This window comes from Argiope bruennichi, chromosome 9 (assembly GCF_947563725.1).
Source record: "Argiope bruennichi chromosome 9, qqArgBrue1.1, whole genome shotgun sequence".
In the NCBI taxonomy this organism is placed as follows: domain Eukaryota; kingdom Metazoa; phylum Arthropoda; class Arachnida; order Araneae; family Araneidae; genus Argiope; species Argiope bruennichi.
Genome location: NC_079159.1, coordinates 53455767 through 53481648, shown reverse-complemented (window position 1 = coordinate 53481648; position 25882 = coordinate 53455767). Strand labels below are relative to the sequence as shown.

Sequence of the window (25882 nt, the reverse complement as noted above, 5' to 3'; positions counted from 1 at the left end):
GGAAAATAAAAGTTTTGTGAAAACTGCTCTTGATAAGCAAAAATATTTTTAATAAAAAAAAAATACAATTTCAAATGAAATGTACTTTTAAATTATTATTTAAAAAAAATATTTGATTTTTTTTAAAAAAAAGAGTTATTAGTGACTTTTTTTATAAAATATTTACAGTCATTTCTTAGACCACAATTTTATGAAGAATTATTAATTATGTATGGCACTGTTCTTCTACTCCTTTTAAAAAATGTAAACATTTAAGAACGAACGCAAAAATTAAACATATCTTTTATCAAACTTTTATGTATAATCATGGTGTTAAATTACATTTAGATATATTATAATGATTCGTAATCATTTTTATCTATTTTATTACACCATTTAATGTATTTGGTTAAAAAATGTCTATTAACTACATTCATTTTATTGTGTTTAATTTTAAAAAAAGTTCTAATATAAATTATTAAATTGGATACTTTTTAAAGACATTAAGGAATAAATATATATAATTATTCCTATAGTTATTTGTTTAATTATATATACTTATTCCCATAAGTATGCCAGGTTTTAAATTTTTATTCATATCAAAAACAACAAAATGTGTGATAAATAATAGTTTTGAAAGGACAACAATATTGGAAATTTAAGATACACAGACTAAATAACTGAATATTAAGAATGATGTTCTGCCGTTTTGTGATGCATATTTGTATACATGTCTTGATATAATGAAATCATTCGCAATCAAAAAACATTTATTTAGAACATTAAGTTCCTGATAAAGAATGGAAGAAAAATTATCCATATTCATCAGTAAATGAAATGCAATACTTTTTCGCATGTGCATAAAATAAAATGGTGTGCCCTTCCATGTCTGTTTAAACAATGATGATAAATTCAGTATGTACAGCAATGAATCTCCAAGAAAAATCATAAAAAGAATAAAAATAAGTTATTTTGTTTTATCTTTCACAATCAGTATGATATTAATTTTAACACTATTATTAATATATGTTTTAAATATATATTAAATTTTGCTTATGCAACAAAATTCTCCATTTTGATACTTTCAATATAATTGCAATTCAGATTCAGATGCAATTTAGTATGTACTAATAAAAGACGAACACAAAGATTAAATATGTCTCAAACAAGACTTTACAATGCTTTTGAAAATTTCATTACGGAAAAGAATCAAACTTCTCATAGTTATATTATGTTATGCAGCAATTAATTTTAACATGGAAATTAAACTTAACAGTTGCTCTTAAAGCTTCACAAAAATTAAAAGGAATACAATTACTGATATCCAGAGAATATATAAATCTTACAGTATAAATATAGAAACAACCCCTTAACATAAAATGTCAAATAGTGTGGTAACATAATTTGTATTCTGGGTATTTTTCTATTGGGAATCTATTCATGACATGGAAAGAAAAAGGAGTTGGAAATTTCAAAGTTTATAAAATTTCAAACATGTAGACAGTCTGTTATGTAATTTATAGGTCAACATCTTTTAATATGTTACTAACTTTCAAATGATATTTTTAGTTTTCATTATGTAATGATCGACAACCAAGCTAGATGGCTCCTTTTTTTCTTGTGACTGTACTATATTACAAGGCCTCTCTTTAAAATTTTTCAGATGATTTCAGTTCCACAGTTATTAACAACCTTTTTCAAAGTCAATTTATTTTGATAAATTTGTGTAAATGTTTTTTAGTTATTATGAATGCATGACACCCATGCAATATTATTAAGCAAGGAACAACTTAGCTGATATTCTGTATTTATAAATATCACAATATCTGAGTGAACATAATTAAGCAGAAATGGGAACTGGACAGTTATATTTAATAATGCATTATCGTAACATGTTATAATTCATAGAATTCATATTTTTTACAAATTTATTTATCTCACAACTAGACTAATAATGCCTTTTCAATCAATTCCTTCAAGACTAGGTGGCTAACCAATAGAAAATCTGCCAGTGACAATATGCATAATTATATTTTAATGCCAGTTCCTTACTTTTTCAAACTATAAAATGGTCTAATTAGAAAACATCTTTTCTTTGAGTACATCTTTTCTCGTATCTCTTATTAATAAGTTAACAGTTTGATTTATATTTTACTTATCAAAAGTAAAAACTCCTTCTTATTTTTAACCCCAACTGTTTGTTGATGAATAAAATATTCTGATGGATAAATGTTGAAATAAAGGAAAATATGATTTTGATTACCTTTAAGCATTTTTATAAAGATTTAATAGAAATAGATATTCTTTTTTTTTAATTGGTGGTTTTAATAATGTTTACATTCACTTCTATAATATATAAATACCATTTTCTTTCATACAATGTATTAATAAAATATTTGAAATGCTTTGACTGATAGGATCATGTTTTCCAATTCTGGCATGTTTTTTTTTTTAAGTCTATTCTAATACCTGAGTATCAATGTTTATAATTCTCAAGAAACCATTCTAAACTCAATAATTATTTATCTGCAACATGTTATTAACACAACAATTATTCCTTATGTTTAAACATTTTTAATATCCAAAATATTCCTCATTTGCTCTAAATGAAAAATATTAGGTGGTTGCATAAAAGTTAAATTCCTTTTTTTTTTCTTGCTCCCGAAAGCTGTATAATATGGATATAACATTTATTTCAATAATTTTGCAATTAGTATTAGAAATTTAATTATGTGATATCAAAGATCTTGTAATTATACTAATTCATGCAAGAGAAATTAGTTCTTCATGGACAGATCTTTGTTTTAAAAAATTTAAAAATGGACAATTTTTTTTTTTTAATGCATGCCAAATTTAACAGTACATTATGAATGAATAAAATCCTGCAAATTTTTGACTGATCATAAATCTATTTCTTTGCCTTAAAAAATTCAGAAGAGAAATTTTTTTTTTTAAATGGACTCAAGTGGGAAGGTGGTATCAATTTCTAATGTGCATTTTACACCTAATTATATCAAATACCAATTTCTCCAACTGCATGCTATTTTCCTTAACAAAATCAGTCTTACTAATTTGCATATAAATGTAAAATATTTTAAATTGTAATTACAGCATATATTTTAAGGACTATTTTAGAATAGATATTTTTTTTTCATAAAATTACTTAGTAAGTTTCAGTTTAGGCAAAATGGCCTTAATGAAGCATTTAATAAATTACTGATATTATAGAAATAATTAAACTGACATCGTTGAAGTAATCGGCAAAAAATGTAAAATTTTAGTAAATTTATTGTGAAAAGATAAAACAGAACAAGGTGTAAAAATGGTTTAAAATTTGAAAAACAAGCTAATAATTTTTAAGAATTCAAAAAAGCAAATATCAGGTGCTTGACAGATGTGATTAATGTAGACAGTCTCAAATGCTGGATTTTGCAGATATCAGATATAAGGGTGTGATTAATTGAAATGGCACATTTTCAGTAAAAACTCAAAGTAGGATACTTAGCAAAACATAACAATCTAAAGTGTAGATAACAATCTCATGATTTTAGCTAATATTAGATTACCACTTTTCAACAATAGGCATCCATGGAATTAATTAACATCTTACCCTGATTGTTCTTGCTATTTTAATTGTTAAAGAGTATTAATAAGTAGTTTTTTTTTATCACGAACTGATACTGGAGTATTTCAAAATGGGCAACAGAATGATAATTATTGTCAAATTATTTCCTTTGATGTTCAAATGAGATGGTACCCAAAAGAATTTAAAATCCTTTGGATGGGGGGGGGGATAGCTGAAAAATTGTCTCGGAAGTGTTACAATTTATTTAATAATCCACACAGTTTAAATTTTTATGTTATTCTGCAATAAAGTAACACTACCATAAATCTGCTTCTCACTATAGGAAGGTTTGAGAATTATATCATCACAAAGCTGCATTTTAATAATAAAATAATTTACACAAGAAAACTTGACAATGAACTTATAGTTAACAGTTTTTCTCAGAGCCAGTTCAATGTACTTACAAGTTTTACTAAAATTTTAAGCCCAACTGGACATAGGAGAAATGAATAATTATTATATAGCACAATAGTAGATCTTTATAGTGAAGATCTGTTATATAATAAAATACAAATATTTCAAATATAAGTATTTTTTTAAAAAAATTATTTAAAGTAACTCTCAGTTCTTTGCTCCACCTCTTGAGAAGTTACTTTCAATAATTTATAGTAATTAATATTTGATATAAAAAAAATTTCAATTTTTTCAATTAATAAGAAATAATTGGTTGAGAATTTTTTGACCATTACTTGACGTTTGTCTTCTTTTTAATAAGGAATATTCATTTATAATTAACTACCAACTCATCTATTAAGATCATTAATTTTTCAGCATTGGAAAAAATCAAATTTCTCCTCCAAGTGTCTTTTTATATTATTATTGTGAATCATCTCACTTGGGCTGGCATAATTAACGGAGGGCTCAAGGTGTTAAAGAAGCACAACAGCCATCACTAAGGTGACCTTCAAAGCACCATCACCAGAAATCAAATTTAGAACCTATTAAATGACAGTAAATTGCATTTATAAAAACTACCAGAAACAACTCACCTCCATTCATGGTTCATTTAAAATATAATCAAGAAAATACCAATGTTAGAAAACAAGAGCTCAGCCAGAGGACAAAACTACTTGCCATAGATTACTGATCTTGAATGCCATAAATTACAGATCTAAATCTTGAATGCCATAGATTACTGATTTGCTTCTGAAATGGCCAGATAAGAAGAAGATAATTTATATTAGTAATTTTTTTTCTTTCCATAGATATGAAAATTGTCAGATTTCAAAAATTAAGTCACACATAAAATTATTCACTCCAAAAACTTATTTCTCAGAGATGAAAGTAATATAAAAATAAATGTAAATTTGGATTTGCAAGATCTTCTTGTACTTAAAGTTACTTAATATTTTTATCAAAGCATTTAACTTGTGAAATCTTCCAAAAAATTTTTAACAAATATAACTAATAAAAAGAATTTATAAATTTAAGTCTGCAGCTATATTTTTATCAACCTTCTCTTTAAAAATAAATTTAAAAGTAATAAATGTGTTAAGTCAAATTGTACAAATAATAAACAGTATAGATAGAGAATTGGTATTTTACTTGTGTAAATGATTTGCTATAATAAACAGTAGCTAAAACTGAAGTGAATTTTTAAATTAGTCAGTCAATATAAACAACATATATTGATTTCCTAATCCAAAATATGCACCAAAGTCTTTAAAAACAAGAAATAATTATATTGATGATTCTAATACTTAAACTATTATGATCAAGAAATCAACTGAATTTTCACAAGACACCAAAGGCAAAAATAATGTGCTACATTTCATAACCAAATTATAATTTTTAAAAATAATTATATTTGGTTTCTAAGTAACTGATAACAAAAAATAATTTTATTATTACATTTGCTTAACTATATTGTAATATGATCTTTTAGGTTTTTTTTTCCTCCTGTCTTGCATGACAATTTAAACTAGCTATAAACAAATTTTCATGACTTAATAGCAAAAAATATCTATAAAAACTATATTAGTTACAGGTAAAAATTTTAATAATATTATAATTCCCTTTAAATTTAGTTTTTAGGCCATACAGGAGTTAGGAGAGTTTTAATAGCCTGGCTAGAATTTTTCCATTTTCATGCAAAAGCTAATAACCAATTTGACTATTTTACAGGTGTCTAAATGTTTTATTAATTAGTACTTTGTTATAACATTTACCAATTACATTTTAAATGAGTAAAGATGTCAAAAATGTCTATGATCAAAGTTTTGAAAAGAAATAAAATGAAACACATATATGACTTATTTTCTTTATCGCTTCACACAATTCCATTTTTAGATATTACACAGGACTGTATCTACATTTCTTTTAAATTACAAGCAACACCAATTTAAAAAAATTTCAACTATAAAAATGAATTTAAAAAACAATAGTGAGCATCATATACATCAAAGAATCAAAACTAAAAGTTAATTTACATTTACTGGTAACTGCTTTGCTGTAAAATTAATTTAAATAAATCTGAAACAAGAAAGGGAGAAAAAAAAATGGCACTAAAATTAATGAGTACAAATCCAACAATGGTTTTAACACAAGTTTCTTTAGAAGTTGGAGCAATATTTTTTACACACAAGTAATCACACATTAAATTTTACAGATCATGATTCCTAACACTTCACATTCCATCATCTTTGAAATTTTAATACACTTCACAAAGAAATTTTAGTTTTATGTTCTTAAATTTATCCACTGCACGATGAATGCCCTACTTCCAATGTCTCAAATAGCATACATGGTTGCACACAACTATTTATGTTAACTTGTACTCTTATAAATTATAAGAGAAGTTTTTGATCATCAAAATCTAACTTCAGTGATGGCTTCAGCTTTGACAACAACAAAAAAAAATGCCACAGAGTTTTACACATGTGCAGATATTCTTGCAATGAATATGGAAAAGTATGCAAAAAATAAGACTTTTCAAAATAAAAAAAAAGTATGAAAGAAATAGAACAGTACTGCACAACACAGCCTAAGACAGCTCGGTGGCCAGTTTGCTTTGCACTATAGAAGTTTTACGTGCAGGCAAATCTTCCGGAGTTGGTATAGCATTACCTACGGGTGCCGCGATTCCAGCTTGCTGTGCCACAACAGGCACTGCTGGCCTTGCATTACCTCTAGCTTTGGCCATGTTATAATCACCAGAATCAAAGTACTTTTGTCCTTTTTGTAATCGTTTCTGGAGAAAAACAGAACCACCAGGTCGAAGAACTTGGGGATACTTAGCACGTAGTTTGGCCTCTTCGCTCTTTTCGGCCTCTTTCATCTGATTTTCAGAAGGGTTTTCTTCGCTTACCTGGCTAGCAGCTTCACTTGCATCAGTGTTTGCAGACATATTCACAACTATGACAAATCAGTTACTAATGTCAAAACCGGTAATGTTTTAAGATTGGTCTGATTGAAAATAACGTCTAGTTTCACTTAAATAATATTAAAAACAAATAAAAAATAAAGAAAAACTTCTTTAAATGATAATGACAATTAAGTCAAAATCGGTTAAAAGTTAACCACTCTTTGTAATACAGAAAAAAACATTCAGTCAAAAAGACACAACATGAACATCTGCAACAACAACGGATTTGCAATGACGTCACAGATCGTGAATGCTGCCAGAAATTTCTCTTCGGTTCAAACGCTAAAAATGGAGAAATGAAGAATGTCCCTACGTGCTCTCACAGCGTTTCCCTAACAAATAATTTTATTTTGAAAATCGTATTTAAATAGAAAGAACTGCTACCTTAAACTAATTAATATATAATAATTATTTTCATGATAAATAAATGAACAGGAACTGTATCATAAAGCAATGGCTGAATTTCGGTTCGAACTCAAAAAGATTCTAGAAAGTTATGCTTTTTTTTAGGTTAATACTTTTCTAGAATTTCTCATTGTTCTATTTGCTATGATATGAAGTCAACAGTTCTGAAAAGTGTTCGTTAGAATAAAAAGTTTTAAGAACTCTTTTCGGTACTCTGCTGAAACTCAAGGCAAATTCCACGTCTCAAGAATAGATTTAGATGTTAAATGACAAGAAACATTCGTTCTCCAGAATTTTTTTATTTTTTATCTTTTGGATAAATCTAATATAAAATGTCCACATTACGAATAATTCTGACTGTAATTTAAAAAAATAGCACATTTAAAGAACTGTTAGCATTCATGCTGAATACTGAAATGTATGCAAAGGTTACTTTCTGACTCGAATATTAATTAATGCAACGTTTCTAATGCAGTACCTTGAATTTTTTTCCCTTCAAAGTAATCAGTTACAACTGTTCTATTTTCAGATAAATATTAGTTAAAAAGCAGAAATAAAAATAAGAAAAAAAGTTTTTCTTACAAAGCTATTGGGTAAATTGTAATTTTATGTACTCTTATTTGTGGTACACAAAATTGCATTAATGCTTAGAGAAAATTTACAGGCAAATAGGTGACATAGAAATCATTGGTTAAGAGAATGCTATCTAATAAAAAATTTCATAAATTTTATTATATTCTCTTTCCAATTAGGTTAGATCCATCAATGGCTCATTTACACATTATTCTGTCCTAGATAGTGAACAATATGATTTTTTTCCTTTAATGAACTAATCAATTTAGTTTCACAATTCAACTCTTTTTTAAATTTTATCAAATTAATAATTGTTGTTTTAGATTATCTTTCACTTTCTCGAACATGAAATATGCAAAGACAAAGTATTGTAGATATCAAAAAACTCAATTTTTAGATTTTTAAGAATCTGTACATTTCCGACCATCCTAAATGCGCAAAAACACATTTTTGAAATTATGCATTAATCTTTCTATGAACACTATGACTCAAACACTTTTTGAGTAGACAAATGCAACTTGGCATAAGGTCTTTACACCAAATTTGTAGGATTCTATCAAATTTTAAACGAAATCTGGCCGTCTAGTATTCCAAATACAAGTAAACACGATATTTTTAAAACTTCAAGATCTAAATAAACAGAATTTAGTACATCGATTTAACATCTAAAGACTAGATGTGTATTAAGTTTTGAAACAAGTAGATTAAATGGTTAATCATGTATTGGTATGTACTTTAACGCAATAACTCAAAAGCATAATTATTTAAATAAATGAAATTTAATACATGGTCTTAGCATTTAACATATAAATACATATCAAATTTTGAATGAAATTTGTCGAAGAGCTGACAGTTTGTACATTCTCGTACATGTATGCACGGAAATTAAAAAACACAAATAAATGAAACTTGGTAAATGATTTTGTTACAAAAATCGTAATTCTGTATTAGATTTTAGTACCAATCGGTTAAAAATAAGGTGTCGAAAACATATATTTTTTCTATACTATGAAGTACAAAATGATCATGTACAGGAGTTTGAAAATAAAAATCTGAATGCTAATCATGTTCTCGGGCTTACTCAATATCCACATTTTTTATAAATGGATGCATAACGCACCTACTAGAAAGTATACGAGAAACTTTCGAGGGGACTATACCCATTGGTTTTATTATTTATTACGATATATAACTTCCGCAGCTTACATTTTATACACAATTATATTTAAGCAGACTTTTCAAAAACATGAAATTTTTATGTAACAGCTGAGACTGTTAGAGACATAAGGGATTTTGTGACACTCTGCAACAATTTAAAAGAAGATCTGGCAATCCTATCAATTATATATTCATATAATGTAAACACATATTTTATTAAGCAATTTCGTGGCCGAAAAAAGAAGACACTTCGAAATTTTTTAACTTCGCTTCATTCCATCCCTGGAGCCATAATTTATGTACAAGTAAGCAGCGACGAGACACATCAATCTATAGCGCAACACCTGAGCAAGAGAGCGAAATATTTTCCCCCGGATATTATATACTATGAGATTCTGATAGGGATTTCTTTGCAAGTGTCGATTTAAGCAAGGGAATTACAGGTATCTTTTAAAAGAATTTGTGTAGCTTGACAGATTTTTATCCCTTCACTTGGAGGGTGGGAACTTACCAATTTCAGCAGTTTTATAAAACTCGTGTAGCATTAATTAAATAAAAAGAAGAGGGATCAGGAAATAAGAGACCATTTTAGAATTAAGTTAATATGGGTTATATTAAGATAAAATTTAGGAAATAAAGTAAATAAAATTTAAATTAGATTTAAAAATATAATTACATTCATGTATGATATTTTGTTTTAAAAGTGATGATATGCATTGACTCAGAAGATCGGAAGAAATTTAATATCAAAAATTTGTAAACGAATGAAGGCAGAGGGAAGCAATTTGCACAGAATGGATAAAAATAAAAACTTTTTTTTTTTTGTATGTGTGTGAGTAAGAAACCGAAATTCAATGGCTATATAATATAAATTAAATTTCAGATATATCTATTGTTTGAAGAATGACCAATTTTATAAAATAAAACCTTTGTAATTCTCTTCAAATAAAACTCATTTCTTTCTGGTGAACACCATTTTATTTTCGGACACATTTTTTGTGCCTCTTCAGGTAGACTGTTGCAGATTAGGACACCAATCACAAATGGATGCCACGATTAGATCACAGAATCGTTCCTACTCACTACTTCCTATACAAAAAAGAATTAACAAAAGCTTCTTACTCGACAGATACGCCATCTATCGGCGTGAAGCTCTAACAACCTTGATTGGAGTAGGTAGCGAATTAAGGACTTTTGCAGTCTTTGTTTGGCAATGCTCGCTATGAAGTCCCTCTTTTAACATTTGGACAATTTACATTTCAATAATTGAAATTCAATACACATGTCTGTTGTTTTAGTCTAAATTTTTGTATTTTAATAAATTTGTGAAAATTATATGCTTTTAATTATTTATTTATTATGTGTGTATCATGGAAAAAATGATTAAATGATTTAAGTAAGTAAGAAAATTCTCAAAAAAATATCCCTCCCTCCCATAATTATAATTAATGATTTGCTTAACAACATATAAAAGTATTTCTTCGCAATGACATTTTACAAATGATTATTAAACTTCAAACAAATATGACTATTTGTTTGAAGTTTAAATATGACTATTATATCATTATAATAGTCATGAACAAATATGACTATTAAATATCACATTAAAATGAACAAGTATGACTATTTTATTGGACTTTTTTCAAGTCGAATTTAACATTACCACTTAAAAGAATAATTAATATTCTAATACATTATAAATAAATAATAATTTTACTTAATTTTATTTAATGATGAATTCAATGTAAACATGTATTGCATTCGTAATAATTTACAATTCATAGATTTTTTTTTTCAAATTGTTTGTGCAATTTGGCAACTAGGCAAATAATAATTTTTAAATCAGTCTGTAGTTTTTCTCGCCTAGCTGTTTCGTCAGAAAACTATAATAGATTTAGTTATATTTACAGTCTGTTTTGATGATATATAAAAATATTTGGAAATTGACCTTGAAATTAACGAGGTTGATAAATAAACAAGAGCCCTCTCTGAGTCACACCATATGGAGTAGTATATGACCTTGACGAAATTAAAATGCACTAGGTTTGTTAATACGGTAGGTCTTCGATTTTTAGTTAAACTACTGATATTTTTTAGAGACAGAACAATAAAAAGTTGACCAGACCTTTCATTCACATAGCTTATATGACTTGTCCATATAAAGATTCAATATTTATAAAAAAGATAGACTCTCAAAACATAAAGGAAATAAAATTGTAATTGAATTATTTTCTTCGAGTTCTTAGACAATTTTATTCTTAATTTTTCATAATTTCAGTTTGTAAAAATTTGAATAAAAAGTTTGTTCAACTACACGAAAAATGGTAAGGTATCTTTGAAATATGATCTAATATGTAAAGAAAGCTCGAGGCCTTCGAGAAAAAAACAGAGCAATAAAATACAAATAAACTGTTGAATCCAAAAATTGTAATTGTTACAACAAAATATATGAAGTTATCATGTCATTGTAAATAATCATATTATTAGTGAGAAAAAAAAAAAAAGAAAAAGAAAAAGGAGAAGAGAAATATTTCGTCTGGATTTCAAATTAGGAATGTCAAAAATGTTACGTAGCTAAGATGAAGGTACATTTTGTGAATAAAAATGACCATTTTTGTAAAATAAATAACATATGAATTTAGTTTATATTCGCTCTAGAATTTTGATTTTATTTTTACTTTTTGTGTACGTAGTATATACGAAAGATATACGTAGTATATAGAAAGAAAGTATTGCAATCGTCAAAAAGTTCGGCCAAGAGATTTTGATGAGTCTTCTCACATCAGAGTCCGAAAAATACATTTTTGACATTTAATTATGTCTGACTGTGAATACGATAACTCAAAAATGTTTTGAGCTAGACTAATGAACTTTAGTATGTGGTATTGTTGTGTTGTGACTTATGGCATTTTACAAGCCCGCTGACAGTTATCTGTCAGCAATTTAAGTCAAGTGAGTATGGTCTCTTGTTTTTTCAGTAGGGCCAAGAGTACGATTTAGCTACTTCATGCGTCACATTCGCTTGCACAACCCCTTTTACAAGAGGGCACATTCACACACCTCACAGATAGAACACAGAAAAAGAACAACCATGCCCGAACCGGGACGCCCAGATGACGGGAAAGACGCGCTACCCCTATGCCAGGACGCCGGCATATGGTATTAGTTTGATACTTTTATATTAAAGGTGTAGATTTCTTTCCCGTTTTGAAAGAAATTTATTCTGAGGAAGTTTATGCCTTTGACTCTCCGAAAGCAAGCGAACACGATTGCTACAAAACATAAAGAGCTAAATAGATGAGATTTGCTGCGCAACCTATACTTTTAACCCTCATCTCCGACTAGCCCGAAGGCACACGAAAAAATCTAAATGACCGGACCCCCGCAACAGCAACACTGGCGGGAATTGTGGCTGAATCCTGTCTTTAACCGGCCATGGTACAACCCTTCCCTTGGGAAATGCGTACTGTCATCGATGGGAGGCAGTTGACCCCCACCTTTTTTTGTACCCACCAGGGTGGTAGAACCAACCACCATATCGGAAGTTTCTCACCCTCGATTGCTAAGGTGCTAAAAAATAAGACCAATCAATGGACTCTTGGAAGATACATTTGCATGCACGCAAATACAACAACAAAAGAAAAAAAAGATGAAGGAAGAAAGAAAGACATCTGAGATAATTAAATTTAGATAAGATCTTGCTATTAAAATTGTAGTTCAGTGTCAAACTTTAATCGTTAAAAAAAGAAAAAAAAAAAAAAAAAAAAAAAAAAAACCTGCGCAAATGTTATCCAAAATGCATATTTAGTTTTTTTTTTTTTTCTTTTTCTTTCCCTCTTTCTATCTCTTTCTATACCACCGAACCACAAAACGTTCATAAGCAGGTCTCCGAAAATAAAATTCTGCACTTTAGTAGCATTGAAGCCATTGCCCAAGGTGACGATGATGAAAGCTGGACGTAGAGCTACAAAATATGGCACAGATATACTTTGGATGGTGTGAATGTGCATTTCGGAGCAATGTTTTTTGAAATCTCAGTTAAATAGAAATTCAGTTGAATTTTGGCGTTTTTCCGAAATAACTTACAAAAATATTTATGCGTAGAAATCGATTTTACACCTTTTCAAAATTTAGAAAATTGTCTTTTTAATGATATAAATTTGCAAATTTCCGTTCAATTTTGGCAATTTTTGAAAAATATTATTTTTAACAATTTCTAACAATAGATTGCATTGTTATCTTGAAATTCAAATTGTTTTCACGGTTTCATCTGCTATCTATCTTCTCGTGTGATTTTTTTTCCTCACTGTCAAAAGCTAAAGAAGAAGGAATCTGTATAACATTTGTGAAATTTTCAAAACGAATAAAAATGTAATGTTACAATATCGCAATGTTACAATATACAGATGGCAGATGACTCAGATATTTACATTTTTAATACCAGTGTGATGTTATTGAACTGTTTCCATTAGAAGAGTTCTTGCATACAGTTAACAGAAGTAAGACATTTAAAATTATGAATTTAATATCAAATAATTTCGCGGAATCATAGTCATGAAATTATATATAAGTGATTTATTAGAAATCAACCATAACCAATATTCGCGTCGAACTAGCTGGCCGCCAGAGGCAACTAGTTCGAAAATTATTTTTAAAGAAATATGGGCCTAAGTGAAGATTAGTGTGCACCAGCCGATTGTCGCCAATATTGCAACCCATCGGATCCCTCTTATAGCAACCGTACTGCTGTTTTGTTTACTACTTTTTGCAATGGTTGAGTTGTACTTAAACTACAATTAAATTATGAAAAATGTTAAATTAAAAATATTAAAAAAATATCGATTAAAGATTTTACTTTTGTTATTTATTATAAAGAAATTTAAGCTTATAATTAAAAGTTATTTTCTTCTTTCTTTTTTTAATGTGAATACGAACAGAAAATATTTATTCTTTTGCAATTTTTAATTGTCAGTATTCGCTTTAAAAGAATCGTCTGCATTCTCACTTTCAAAGACAGCTGCAAATGGAATTCTTCGCAGTTCTCGTAATTCTTTTGGTGTTATAACGGTTGGTTCCCTTCATAATTTGTTATGTCGGGATTATTTCGAACCTGTAGAATGAAGAGCGAGTTAAATATGCATACATATATATTTTACGAGTTAATGAAATTAGGAAAGGATGCTTGTTTGAAATTTTGTATTGAGAATGGTTTGATATCGAACCGGCAGAATGGATGGAAGGTGAGTGGAATATATTCTTTTACAAGTTGATGAAGGTGGGGAAAGTATGTTTGTTTGAAATTTTGTATGGAGAATGTTCCGATTGCTTATTTATCCGTTTTTTCTTTTCTCTTGGTTATGTACTGTTTCTGTTTTCCACACAGTCTTTATGTTCAATGTGCTAGCGAAGCTACTAGGTTCCCGCTCCCGCTGCTAGCGAAGCCGTAGGATGTTTTTTTAAGTTAAAAAATCCTGCCCGGTGCCTTCTACAGATGCCGAAGGCATCTGTAGAAGGCACCGGGCAGGATTCCCTCTGAAATCCGTTCGTACAACATCATTCTTTCTTTTCAATTGATTATGTACAGTTCATGTTATCCACACAGTCCTTATGTTCAATGTTCTAGCGAAGCTACTAGGTTCCCGCTCCCGCTGCTAGCGAAGCCGTAGGATGTGTTTTTTAAGTTAAAAAATTCTGCCCGGTGCCTTCTACAGATGCCGAAGGCATCTGTAGAAGGCACCGGGCAGTATGAAAAAAAAAATACTTATCAGTAAAAAGTTCTAATTAGATGGCGGGAAATAGTAACCGTAACTGTTCCGCGGAAGTATTTGTTTATTTTGTCCGCCATCTTTATTGGCGACTTGGCATTGTTGGCGCAGTTGGGTGCAAACTAAAATTCACTTTTACCGAAATATGAATTTTAACTTTGCCGATTTTCTAATATGATGAATGTAATTGAGTATAAAATACGAATAAATATTTGTTTCCACTATGCAGTTTATTATGCAAAAATATATGAAAAGAATAACTTATCAAAATAAGAATATATGATGGCATAAAATGTTTAACGAAAATAATAAACCCACCATAGATGAAACACGTTCTTCCTGACCATTCACTTCATTCTCCATAAACATATCGGTTAGATAAAACAATTGGGGTACTTGTCAGTTTTAACAGCCACCAAAAAGCGCCGAGAAAAAATGTCGCCAAATTATAAAAATAAACTCAAGTGCATAAATATAGATCAAATCACGTGCGAATTACTTGCTATATAGTTTGACAAATGAAATCGCCAAACTGGCGAAATTTTTTCTTGGCGCTTTTTGGTCGATCTGATCAATAGATAACTTAGTGATTGCTGTTTAACGATAAAAAGCCATTATTAAATAAATTTTTGCACCGAAAACAAGCTGGGGTGGATCCTAGGACAGCCCACCTCTTGTCGTCTTTTAAGAATTCTCGCCATACGAGTGCCGATAACGTCGCCAATGTGGCAACCTAGATGGATTTCTTAATTTATTTTTATTTTTTATTATATTTATTTTATTTTTATTATTATTTATTTATTATTTTATTATTATTTATTTATTTATTATATTCATTTTTATAATATTTATTTTATTTTATTTATTATCATTTCTGGCCTTCAAGTATCGTTTTTTAATTGAAAAATAATAATAATAACAAATATTCAATTAGTAGTCAACTTGGCGAGATTTCAAATAAGTCGCCAAGAGATGGGCCCATCTAGGATTTTACCACAAGCTGAATTACAGCAAGATAATAGTGGATTTAGCACTAAGATAATACTTCTTCTCAGTGTGACATTATTATTCGCGCAACTTTTGACTAAAAATTCAACAAACACACAAATTGCGTATGTAAAACATATTGCACCGTTTGACATTTTTTTGTTATAGCCACGGCTAAAACTGCTTTTTATGGTCACCATTTTGAGTTTATTAATGCAATAAAAGAAAATTCATAATGAATCCCGAAGAATGTTCACGAAAACGAATTAAAAACATACTTAGAGGGTCGGGGAAAAAAAATATGTTAGAAGTGCATTACAGTTAGATGATATTACTTTGAAGGAGATGCAATAAACATTAAATTGATAACTGTCATTTTAAGACAACATTACCTATGGTTTTACTTTCTCGCATACGAAGTATTCAGAAAGTATTGATAATCGTCAAAAAATTCGAACTCGAGATTTTGAGGAATCACCTGTTTCAGACTTTCCTGAGTTCGAAAAACACAATTTTGCGAAATGTCTGTCTGTTTATCTGTGACGAAGATAATTCAAAAACGCTTTAACTGACGGTTGAAATTTGGCAAACGGTCTTTACAATCAAATTTTCAGACTTCTATCAAATGTTGAGTAAAATCTTTTCAGAGGAAGTCCGTCTGTCCGATTATAAGTTAACATGATAGTCAAAACGAAAAGAACTTTACAAATAAAAATTGGTGCACAGAATTAACATGTATAGCGTAGACACCAGTCAAATTTTGAACCAAATTCAAGATGAGGGTAGACTGTTTGTTGGTCTATACTCTCAAAAACATGTAAACGCGTTAATTTAAAAACGTAATGATTTAAATATAACAAATTTATTATGAGATTTTACGACTACAAGAGAAGTTTTGTGTCAAATTTTTGTTTTAAACGTGTCTAAAACACAAAAACCATTTTGCCATACTGGACCAAAATGCCATACTGGATACTAATAACGCATGCCATGGGCTAATCGCCAAATAACTCGCCAAGGATGACACAATAGATTCAATAAAAATGGTATATTCATGCAAAAACATTTCGTAACTATTGTACGCCAACGCCATGATAGGACAAGTTTATTAGAGCATACGAGAAATTTCTGGGAAAACCACTTCCGCTGGTTCTATTTCCATGAGTCCATTTTTAAGTTCATTAATGCAATAAAAGAAAACTCACTATGAATTCGGAAAAAATTTAATGAAAATTACTTTAAAACTTATTTAGATTATCGGAAAAAAATGTTAAGGTGAATGGCAGTTAGATGAGATTACTTTGAAGGAGCTATAATAAATATTAACCCTTAAATTGATAGCTGTGATTTTAAGACAACATTCCTTATGCTTTTTTTAATTCCAGTAATATGCATATAATATTTATTAATGCATTAGTGCTGAGAAAACAAAATGGATCTGACAAGAAACTTATTACAGCAAATAAGAAACATCACAATATAACAGCATAAATATCATAAAATTGACATTTATCTAATTCAAAATCATTTGGTATTCCAGAACATCAAACGATAAACAAAACAGTGATCACGTAGGAAAAAATCATGTATACATATCATGAGTTCAAGATCTGATATCGTAAAATGAAACGATAGCATTATCTGCTTCTTTCATTGAACTCTGTTATCTATTGTACTTCAAAGGGATTTCCCAATTTAAGTTCAAGCGATACCTTTTTTTTTTTTTTTTTTACTTCCTCATACACTAAGCATACAAAAAGTATTGTATTCATATATATTTTTAAAAAATGCGGGAATGATCAACCAAAAATTTTCTCGCATACTTTCCAATAAAAGTGTTATTTCTGAGAATGCCTTGCATGGCATTGGCGTAGTTACGAAATATTTACCTTTGGCATGAATTTAACGTTTTTATCGTGTCAGCCTTGGCGAGTTTTTCAATCTTTGACATGCGGTCAATAGTATCCTAAAATGAAATTTGTATTTTACACGCGTTTTTCCGACGATTGAAATAAAAATTTGACACAAAACTACACTTGTAATCACAAAATGCCATACGAGAGTTGTTATATTTAAGTCTTTCCGTTTTTGAGTTGTCGCGTTTACATTTATGAAAATATTAACCGACAGACGGTCAACCTCTTGTTGGATTGGATACTGTGCTATAGATGTCAAGTCTATGAATAGAATTTTATTTATCTAGCTCTTTTCGTTTTGTAGTTATTTTGTTAACTTATATTCGAATAGTCGAACTTCCTCCGAACGGAGTTTGCTCACAATTTGATAGAAATCTACAAATTTGGCATAAAGACCGCATTCCAAATTTTATTCATCTAGCTCTAATCTTTTCTGAGTTACCTTGACGGATATTTTCCAAAAAATGCGTTTTTCGAACTAAAAGAGGTTTAAAACGTGAAAATTTTTTGACAGTTACAATATTTTTTTCTATACTACGTATACGAGAAAATAGAAAATAAATAAATAAAAAAAGTTAAAATTTTGATGTATCTTCCAATTTCAAACCTTCCCGAGTCTGAAAATCCAATTTTTCGAATTATGCCTATTTGTCTATGAACACGATAATTAAAAAATGTATTAAGATAGAAAGATGAAATGTAATGTGTAATTTTAACACTAAATCTGTAGATTTATATCGAAATTCGGATGATATTGTTTGAAGGGAAATCTGGCTTACAGTCTCTATGCTTGGAAATGAAAATAATAATTCAAAAACTCAAAGAACTATATAGATGCAATTTGAGACACAGATTTATCCTCATAATTGTAGACGCGAGTAAATTTTCGACCAAATATATAAAAATGGAAGCCATTTCTTGGTTTTTATATTCATATGCACGTGAACGCAATAAATCGAAAATTTAACACCACAGATAAATAAAATTTAATATATGAAATTGTGGCAAAAGCTGTATACCTGTGTCAAACCTTAGGTCCAATCAGTATATATGCAAGTCCAAAATGCACACTCAGTTTTCTTTACTATATTACAGAGCACAAAATGCAGTATACTGCGTTATTACGAGAGGAAATTGAGATGGGGTGTGCACTACAATTAAAATTCCAAAATTTGACGCCTAGCTCTCTACCATCTCATATATTTGGGTATACAGACAAGGACAGATGGAGAAAAATTAGAGAAAAAAAAAAAAAAAAAAGATGCAATATAGTTTAAGTATACGGAAAAGTCGAGATCAGAACACTTTTGCACACTGATTACTGTTTGAAACAACCACGTAATGTGTAATGTATTTATTATAAAAATATAATAAAATTCTGATAAAATGTGAAAATGCTGGTAAAGAAAATCCAAAGGGTATAAGATGTAAAGACTAACAGGCTCTGAAAAGACAACGACGTTTTATTCTACACAAAAGCAAGAAACACATGTAATAAAACTCATTGTACACTTGCAGTAAATAGCAACACACATGAAACTAATCGCTATTAAACAGCAGCAACAGCAGAAAGCTTTCAGAGAATTGGTAGATCTGTACTCCAAAGAGAGGTTTCGGTCAGTAACTTACTTGAGCCATGACTATAATATAATAGACTTGAGCTCAACGCAACTGAATATTGATTCTTTCGTTTATGTGCCTTTGATTTTTATACCTCCCATGACAGAATGAATATTCTAGAACAAAACAGGAAAGTTCGAATGGAAATTTCTTCTTTCATTTTTATTAGTTAGTCACCTCAGGCGACCAGATGGGTCGTAGGGAGTATTGACAATATTTGTTTCCAGATAAATCATTTGTATTTAACTCCGTGTTCACGATCTAATGGAAGATTCTGGATCCTTCAATTTTTCGCCAAATAGGTGCGAAGACTAAGGGGTCACTAACCCGGCAAAATTGGAGCTACCTCTCACCCTTCCCAAGAGACTACATAAATGAATTCGAATTGAAGGCATAGTTTTGGAAATAGAATAACCAAATTTAGCACATAGTTATATTTAGATAGCAGGCAATTTTAATAAGCTTTCGTAAGAAAAAGTTTTCCAAAAGTCTTATTATATATATATATATATTATTTGTTGTGAAGCATGATGCAGTTTGAAGACAATGAAGATACTTTTAATTTCGTGACGTCGTTTTATTTCACTATGAAGAAGCAAGCATATGTACAAGCGATGCGCACACAGAGCGACACAGAAACGAATGAGGGAAGAGCTCTTGGACATTTTATCCCTGGTCTTATATAACCTATGATTTTGATAGGGAAAACATTTCTTCACAGTGCTAATGTATTATGAGATTTCGATAGGGATTTTCATTACAGGCGCCGAGAAGGTAGGGGAAACAAAGGGAGATTTTAAAAAAGAATTTGCTTGATCAGCGGTATGTTATCTCTTCACGCGTAGTGTGGGAAAGTTAGATTTTAGCTGATTCAACAATTTAACAAAGCTTCTCTTGAATTAATTAAGTAGAGACTGTGGAATTGGATCACGAAATAAGAGAATATTTTAGAATGAAGTTACTATGGGCTAAATTAAGATGAAGTTATTATGAAAATTAATTAAATTGAAATTAGAGTTAAAATATCATTACATATATATATAGGATTTAATATTTTTTCTCAATAGTTTCGGATTATACAATTGTACAAAAACCATATGTGTGCACCATTTTAAAATTCCAAAAATGAGTTCGTCAACAATACTATTTTTTTCCTGTTACAATTTGTTTTCCTAATTTCAAAATATTTTAACAATTTAAATATATTTTATTACAATTGTTATTATTATTGAAATGAATAAAGAGGGATTTTTAGCAGCAAAGTTTGTCAATATCCGAGTAATAAATATATTTTTTTAAAAATTTCAATGAACGAAGAAAATTTTGACGACAGCATTTAAGAATAACATTTTTTTTTTTTTTTTTTGATCAAACAGATTTTACAACACTATTTTCAATATTTTAAATGCTGAAATTGCACTCCAGCGTGTTTTTTCAAATGCCTTTTTTTGTGTTCACTTTGTTACTGTTATACAAATAAGGATATCTTTATCTTTATTTTTAGAATAAAATAAAGTTAGAGGAATCAAGCCTCAAATATCATCGTGCTACGTTGCTTCATATTATAAGCTAGGAGATCTTTTTTTTTTTTTTTTTTTTTAAGAATTACAATTCAACATCACATTACACTCACTAATATCAAGATGATGATAACGCGGTAAATAAAAGGTCTATCGGTTCTTTACAAGAGTTAAAGAGAAAAACATTTATGGCCGGTTGTCATGAAGCTGAAAAATAATTGCTCATTCCAGTTCAGCTGTGCAGATATCGAAAATTATTTCGAAATTCAGCAAATAGAAGTTACAAAATGAAGTAGTTGATATTATATAAATAAGACTTATGTTTTGATAAACAAACCTAAAATACTTTAAATGTAAAATTCATTTTGTAAAGATAATCTGAACGAGAATATAAAAGAAGTTTCTTTAAACGGAACTAAACAGTGTTTGCCATATATGACAGTAAATATGTTATTTGACATATTGAATACTAGCCGCTTTAATCGATCAGATTGTTCACCAGCTTGACTTTTTAAGCAGAGAAAAATTAATGTGGATTGCATTATAAGAAATCAACATGTTATTTGATACAATTGAAAGACATGAATTTAATAAAATCAATCTATTACAATTTACTGGATTACAACATATTAAAAATGTATTACTACGGAATAAAAGTGGAAGTGAAAATCCTATTAATTCAAAGAGAACAATTTTTCAAATTTTAATATTAACTAATCTTTGGCAAAAACACAAGATTGAGTGTTTTGATGGATGTGTTTGAATTTCATCCTAACCGAGTAGAACCAAAATAATTTTTTTAAAAAAGGTATTAAAAATACTTAAAAAAATGTACGAATGTATGAAAATGATATAATAATAATATAAGTTTATAATTATAATAATAAGTAATAAAATAATGATGTAATAAGTTTATAATTAGCTGTTCCCATTCGATAGTAAGCAAGAGCGATTTCCCTACCTCGTACATTAGCGTACATATATATATATATATATATATAGATAGATATAAATAGATAATCTATTTACATATAGGGTTGAGCATATGATCTCGAAGTACTGAATTTGGAGGTTGAAAATATGCATTTCTAAGGGATTTTTCTGGAAGGATGGGGGGGGGGGGATTTTGATTAGAATTTTAATTTAAAGACAGTGGGGGTGGTATCCCCCGAACTTTTTTTCCATACACTTTAATAAAGGTGCTATACCCCACCACCCTACAAAAATTTGTGAACTTTGGATAAAGCTGAGAAGAGCTTGTAAAAATTAAATTATTGTTGTTTTTCTTAATTACACAATAATTTATTCGATAGTGAAGATTGTGTCCTGGGTGAAATGAATTGAAGACACAGGTTGTCTTTTATGTGGTTTATTGGTAACATCAACAACAAAAGGCACATGATTACGCCATAGTGTAGTAGGCCTAGAGAACTACACATAAAATTTCTCGGGAGAGTGAGTGAGAGAGAGCCGAGATCACACTCTCCCTAGTAGAGGAGTCAAGTTCCCTTCTACTGGAAAAAAGGTATACTAACATCAACAGGGAGACCATGTAATATTTACATGATTGGCAGCTAGCTCCGCGCAGGAAGACCACGAGGTTAACTGAATTCTTAACACAGCTTGCATAGTACAAAATAGATGATAAATCTGTCCATCGAATTTTATTCATCTAGTTAATATCATTTTGTAGTTATCAGGTAAACTATTATTCAAACATTCGGATAGATAGATTTCCTCTGAATAGATTTTGCTCAAAATTTGGTGTTAATACCCTATACTAAATTTCATCTGCCTAGCTCAAAGTGTTTTTGAGTTGTCTTTATCACAGACAGAATTTTTTTAATGTGTTTTTCGAACTCACGAAGGTCTAAAACGTAGAAATTCATCAAAATATCGAGGTCGAGTTATTTGACGATTACAATGCTTTCTTTGTATTTTGTATATTAACTCTTTCTAGGGCCGTGGGAAGTATGCTTTCCACCAAATTTATCAATCTTTGTATGAAATTATATAGGTTGGCATAAGTTCTGACAAATTTTTTTAGTAAGTCAGAAACTTAGAGGCTTCAGTTCTTTATCTCAGATAAAATGATGTGTCTTGATTTGTTACTTAATTATTAATTAACCAAATTAATTAATTAATCAAATTAAATGTATCTAATAAGCTAAATGAATCCCTTTTCTTATTCTAATTTCAAGCCTAAAAATATTTTAACATAATATGACTAGAAAAAAATGGCCTTTTAAAGGGTTAAAAAGCAAAAATTAAGTGAGATTTCTGCAATTTTCCCAAAGATAACTTTCTAATTGTTATGGCATAAAGTTGATTTTTTACTCTATTTTAAAAATTTATATAACTGTCTTTTTAATAATAATTAAGTTTTCATTCAAATTTTTACCAAATTTTGGCAACTTAAAAAAAGTATTCTTTTAAATAATTTTCAACAACAGATGTCACTGTCGCAATGGAATTTAAACTGTTTTAATTGGTCCATCAAATATTTAATCGCATGGTATTTTTTGCCATTGTTGACAGCTAAGAAGGAAAGACTTCATTTTTTTTTTTTTTTTCTTTGATGACAAATGAGGAGGAAAAAGACAGTGAAATTACATTATTGCAAAGGACAATGTGCAGTTTGAAATAGATTACTCAGACTCTCAAGTCTTTAAGGTACTATGTTGTCATGAGTCTTGACCCCTTAGGAATCTTCATGTTATTAAAATAAGACAGCTTTAATGGCTGACACAATTCGATGTTTGAAAGACAGTTTACAAATTTTGCATTAGAAATTTAATTAAAATAGACACAACCAATATTTCCTAAAAGCCAGCTGTTGTTGAAGGTGGCTAGTAAAAATAAAATAATTACATTGAAAACATGATATGTTACAGAGGTACTAATCGAAGTAAATAGGAGGGGGGGGGGAGACAGATTTCGATGCTGTTACGTCATATTCTTTAACCCTTACCATAATAATCACTGTTATTTATTTCTTGCATTCAAAATGAAGTAATGCACACATAACATTATAAGCAACTGCGATGAGATCGTTTTTAATAATAAAAAATAATTATTGTAAATTGTCCCTATCCCCCTATATTTTTATATAGGGGAAAAAAGATTTCGATGGAAGCTACTGATAAATAGATAAAAAAAAAAACTTATACCATTGTTTCAATACTTACTGCAACTAACAGGACATTATTTTATGGATATGCGAAGTTTTAGTTAATGCGTCACTGAAGACAAAAGAATTAAATAGACTGGAAGGTTTTTAATTTTTTTAAAAGAAATTGGGAAACTTTACTCAAGAATTTCGAGAATTCTGGTATTTAAAAGTGATTGGCTTAAAAATAATTTCATAAAAATAAATTATATACTTCATTTTGTTTCAATTCTGTGGATTAGAAAATTTGCAGGTGTTTTATTTCCCATAAGGCAGGTGGAGTTAACACACACATTTCTCTTTATTATTAGTAGAATTGGATAATAAGGATTTATTTTGTATTAAATAATAAATCCTAAAAAATAAATTCTATCACTTTTTTTTTCACAATATTAGTTCTATAACACCGACTTATTTTGAACCGATATTTAGACGCAAAATTTTAACAATATAATCGAAAATCATAACAGCATAGGTAAGCTAAATGTTGTAAGAGCACAAAAATGAACAGCAGTTTCCTCTCAATTTTCTCATGTATTTAGGCAACCCAACATTTTTGTCTGCTTTTTTTCTATCCTCCTCTACTTATCTGGATATATAGCGAGGGGGTAGGTAGTGAAGGGAGGGAAGCGATAAGCCCTCAAAGATCAAGGCAGTTCGCAAACCTGAGTGACCTTTTTTTGCCTAGTGATACAAAAGCCTGGCCTTTAGTCCATTGTACCTATTATTTATATTTGGGTTCCACTCTTAAGCGGCCGCTCCACGTGAGAGTGCAGTTTATTCTTCACCCAGTTGAGTGCCGTATTTGCGATAAGGCAGACAGGGGATGTGACAGGCCTGCGCCATCTAAAGAGGTCCCAAGCCACTGAAAATTTAGATTCTTTTTTTTTTTTTTCCCTGAGCTCAGTTAGAATTTCCCTTCCTCTAAAAAATGGCCCCATCTAATTCTGAAAGAAATTAAAAAATAATCCTTTTTATTGGATTAACTTTCTAAATATTTTTTTCAATTCAGATTTATTTTCGCGTCGGTAATAGAAAAAGTTAAAATTCTGCACAGGCAAAAGGAGACAATAAGGAAGTCTCTGTTTTCATTTTTAAAAATATTAAAAAATACTAAAGCAATTTTAAGTCAAAATTATTTTTCTATTTCTAGATTATTATTATTTTTACTGGAATACTGTGTGGAATGGAAGGGGTGGTTCGCTGTAGTGAAGATTTTCTGAAAACTAGGATGGCTGACTTACATTTATTTCCAAATTCTCTACTAGGCTTGTCTCAATAACACAATCTAGATCATTTTGTGCTTGTAATATAATGAAATTGACGTGTTTTGATAGTCTTTCCTTCCATCAAATAGATCCAAATTTTTTTTGATTGCATAGCAAATTTAATTTATTTAAATCGCTGTATTTTTTAATCATCGCGTCCGATTACTCCTAAATGTACAGTTCAACAAATAATCCCCTCTGTGATGTTTGGCCGCCAATGGCGACGTCTGCGGAAAGAATTAGCGAGATTCGCCGTCACCGTTTTTTTTTTTTTTTTTAAGATTATATATATATATATATATATATATATATATATAGAGAGAGAGAGAGAGAGGAGCTTGTGTGGCGGAGGGAAAAGTGCATGGTTGCGTTTTGATTTGATTTGATTTTAAACAGATATTTCTTAAGAAAGTCGGAGTGGTGCCTTTGTTTGAGATACGTTTTTTTTTTTTCCCCTTAAGAATTATAACACGCTCGTGTCATTACCCCCCCCCCTTTAACAGATTTGTTCCAAAATTTAAAAAAAAAAAAAA

General features: G+C 29.4%; 1 protein-coding gene across 1 annotated transcript; it reads right to left on the bottom strand.

Moving 5' to 3' along the window:
- Positions 1-5850: 5850 nt before the first annotated feature.
- LOC129984103 (cAMP-regulated phosphoprotein 19-like) lies at positions 5851-7213 on the bottom strand. Its single transcript, XM_056093883.1, has one exon. It carries the CDS (start codon positions 6948-6950, stop codon positions 6588-6590), a length of 363 nt encoding a protein of 120 aa, XP_055949858.1. The 5' UTR covers positions 6951-7213; the 3' UTR covers positions 5851-6587.
- Between the last annotated feature and the right edge of the window lie 18669 nt (positions 7214-25882).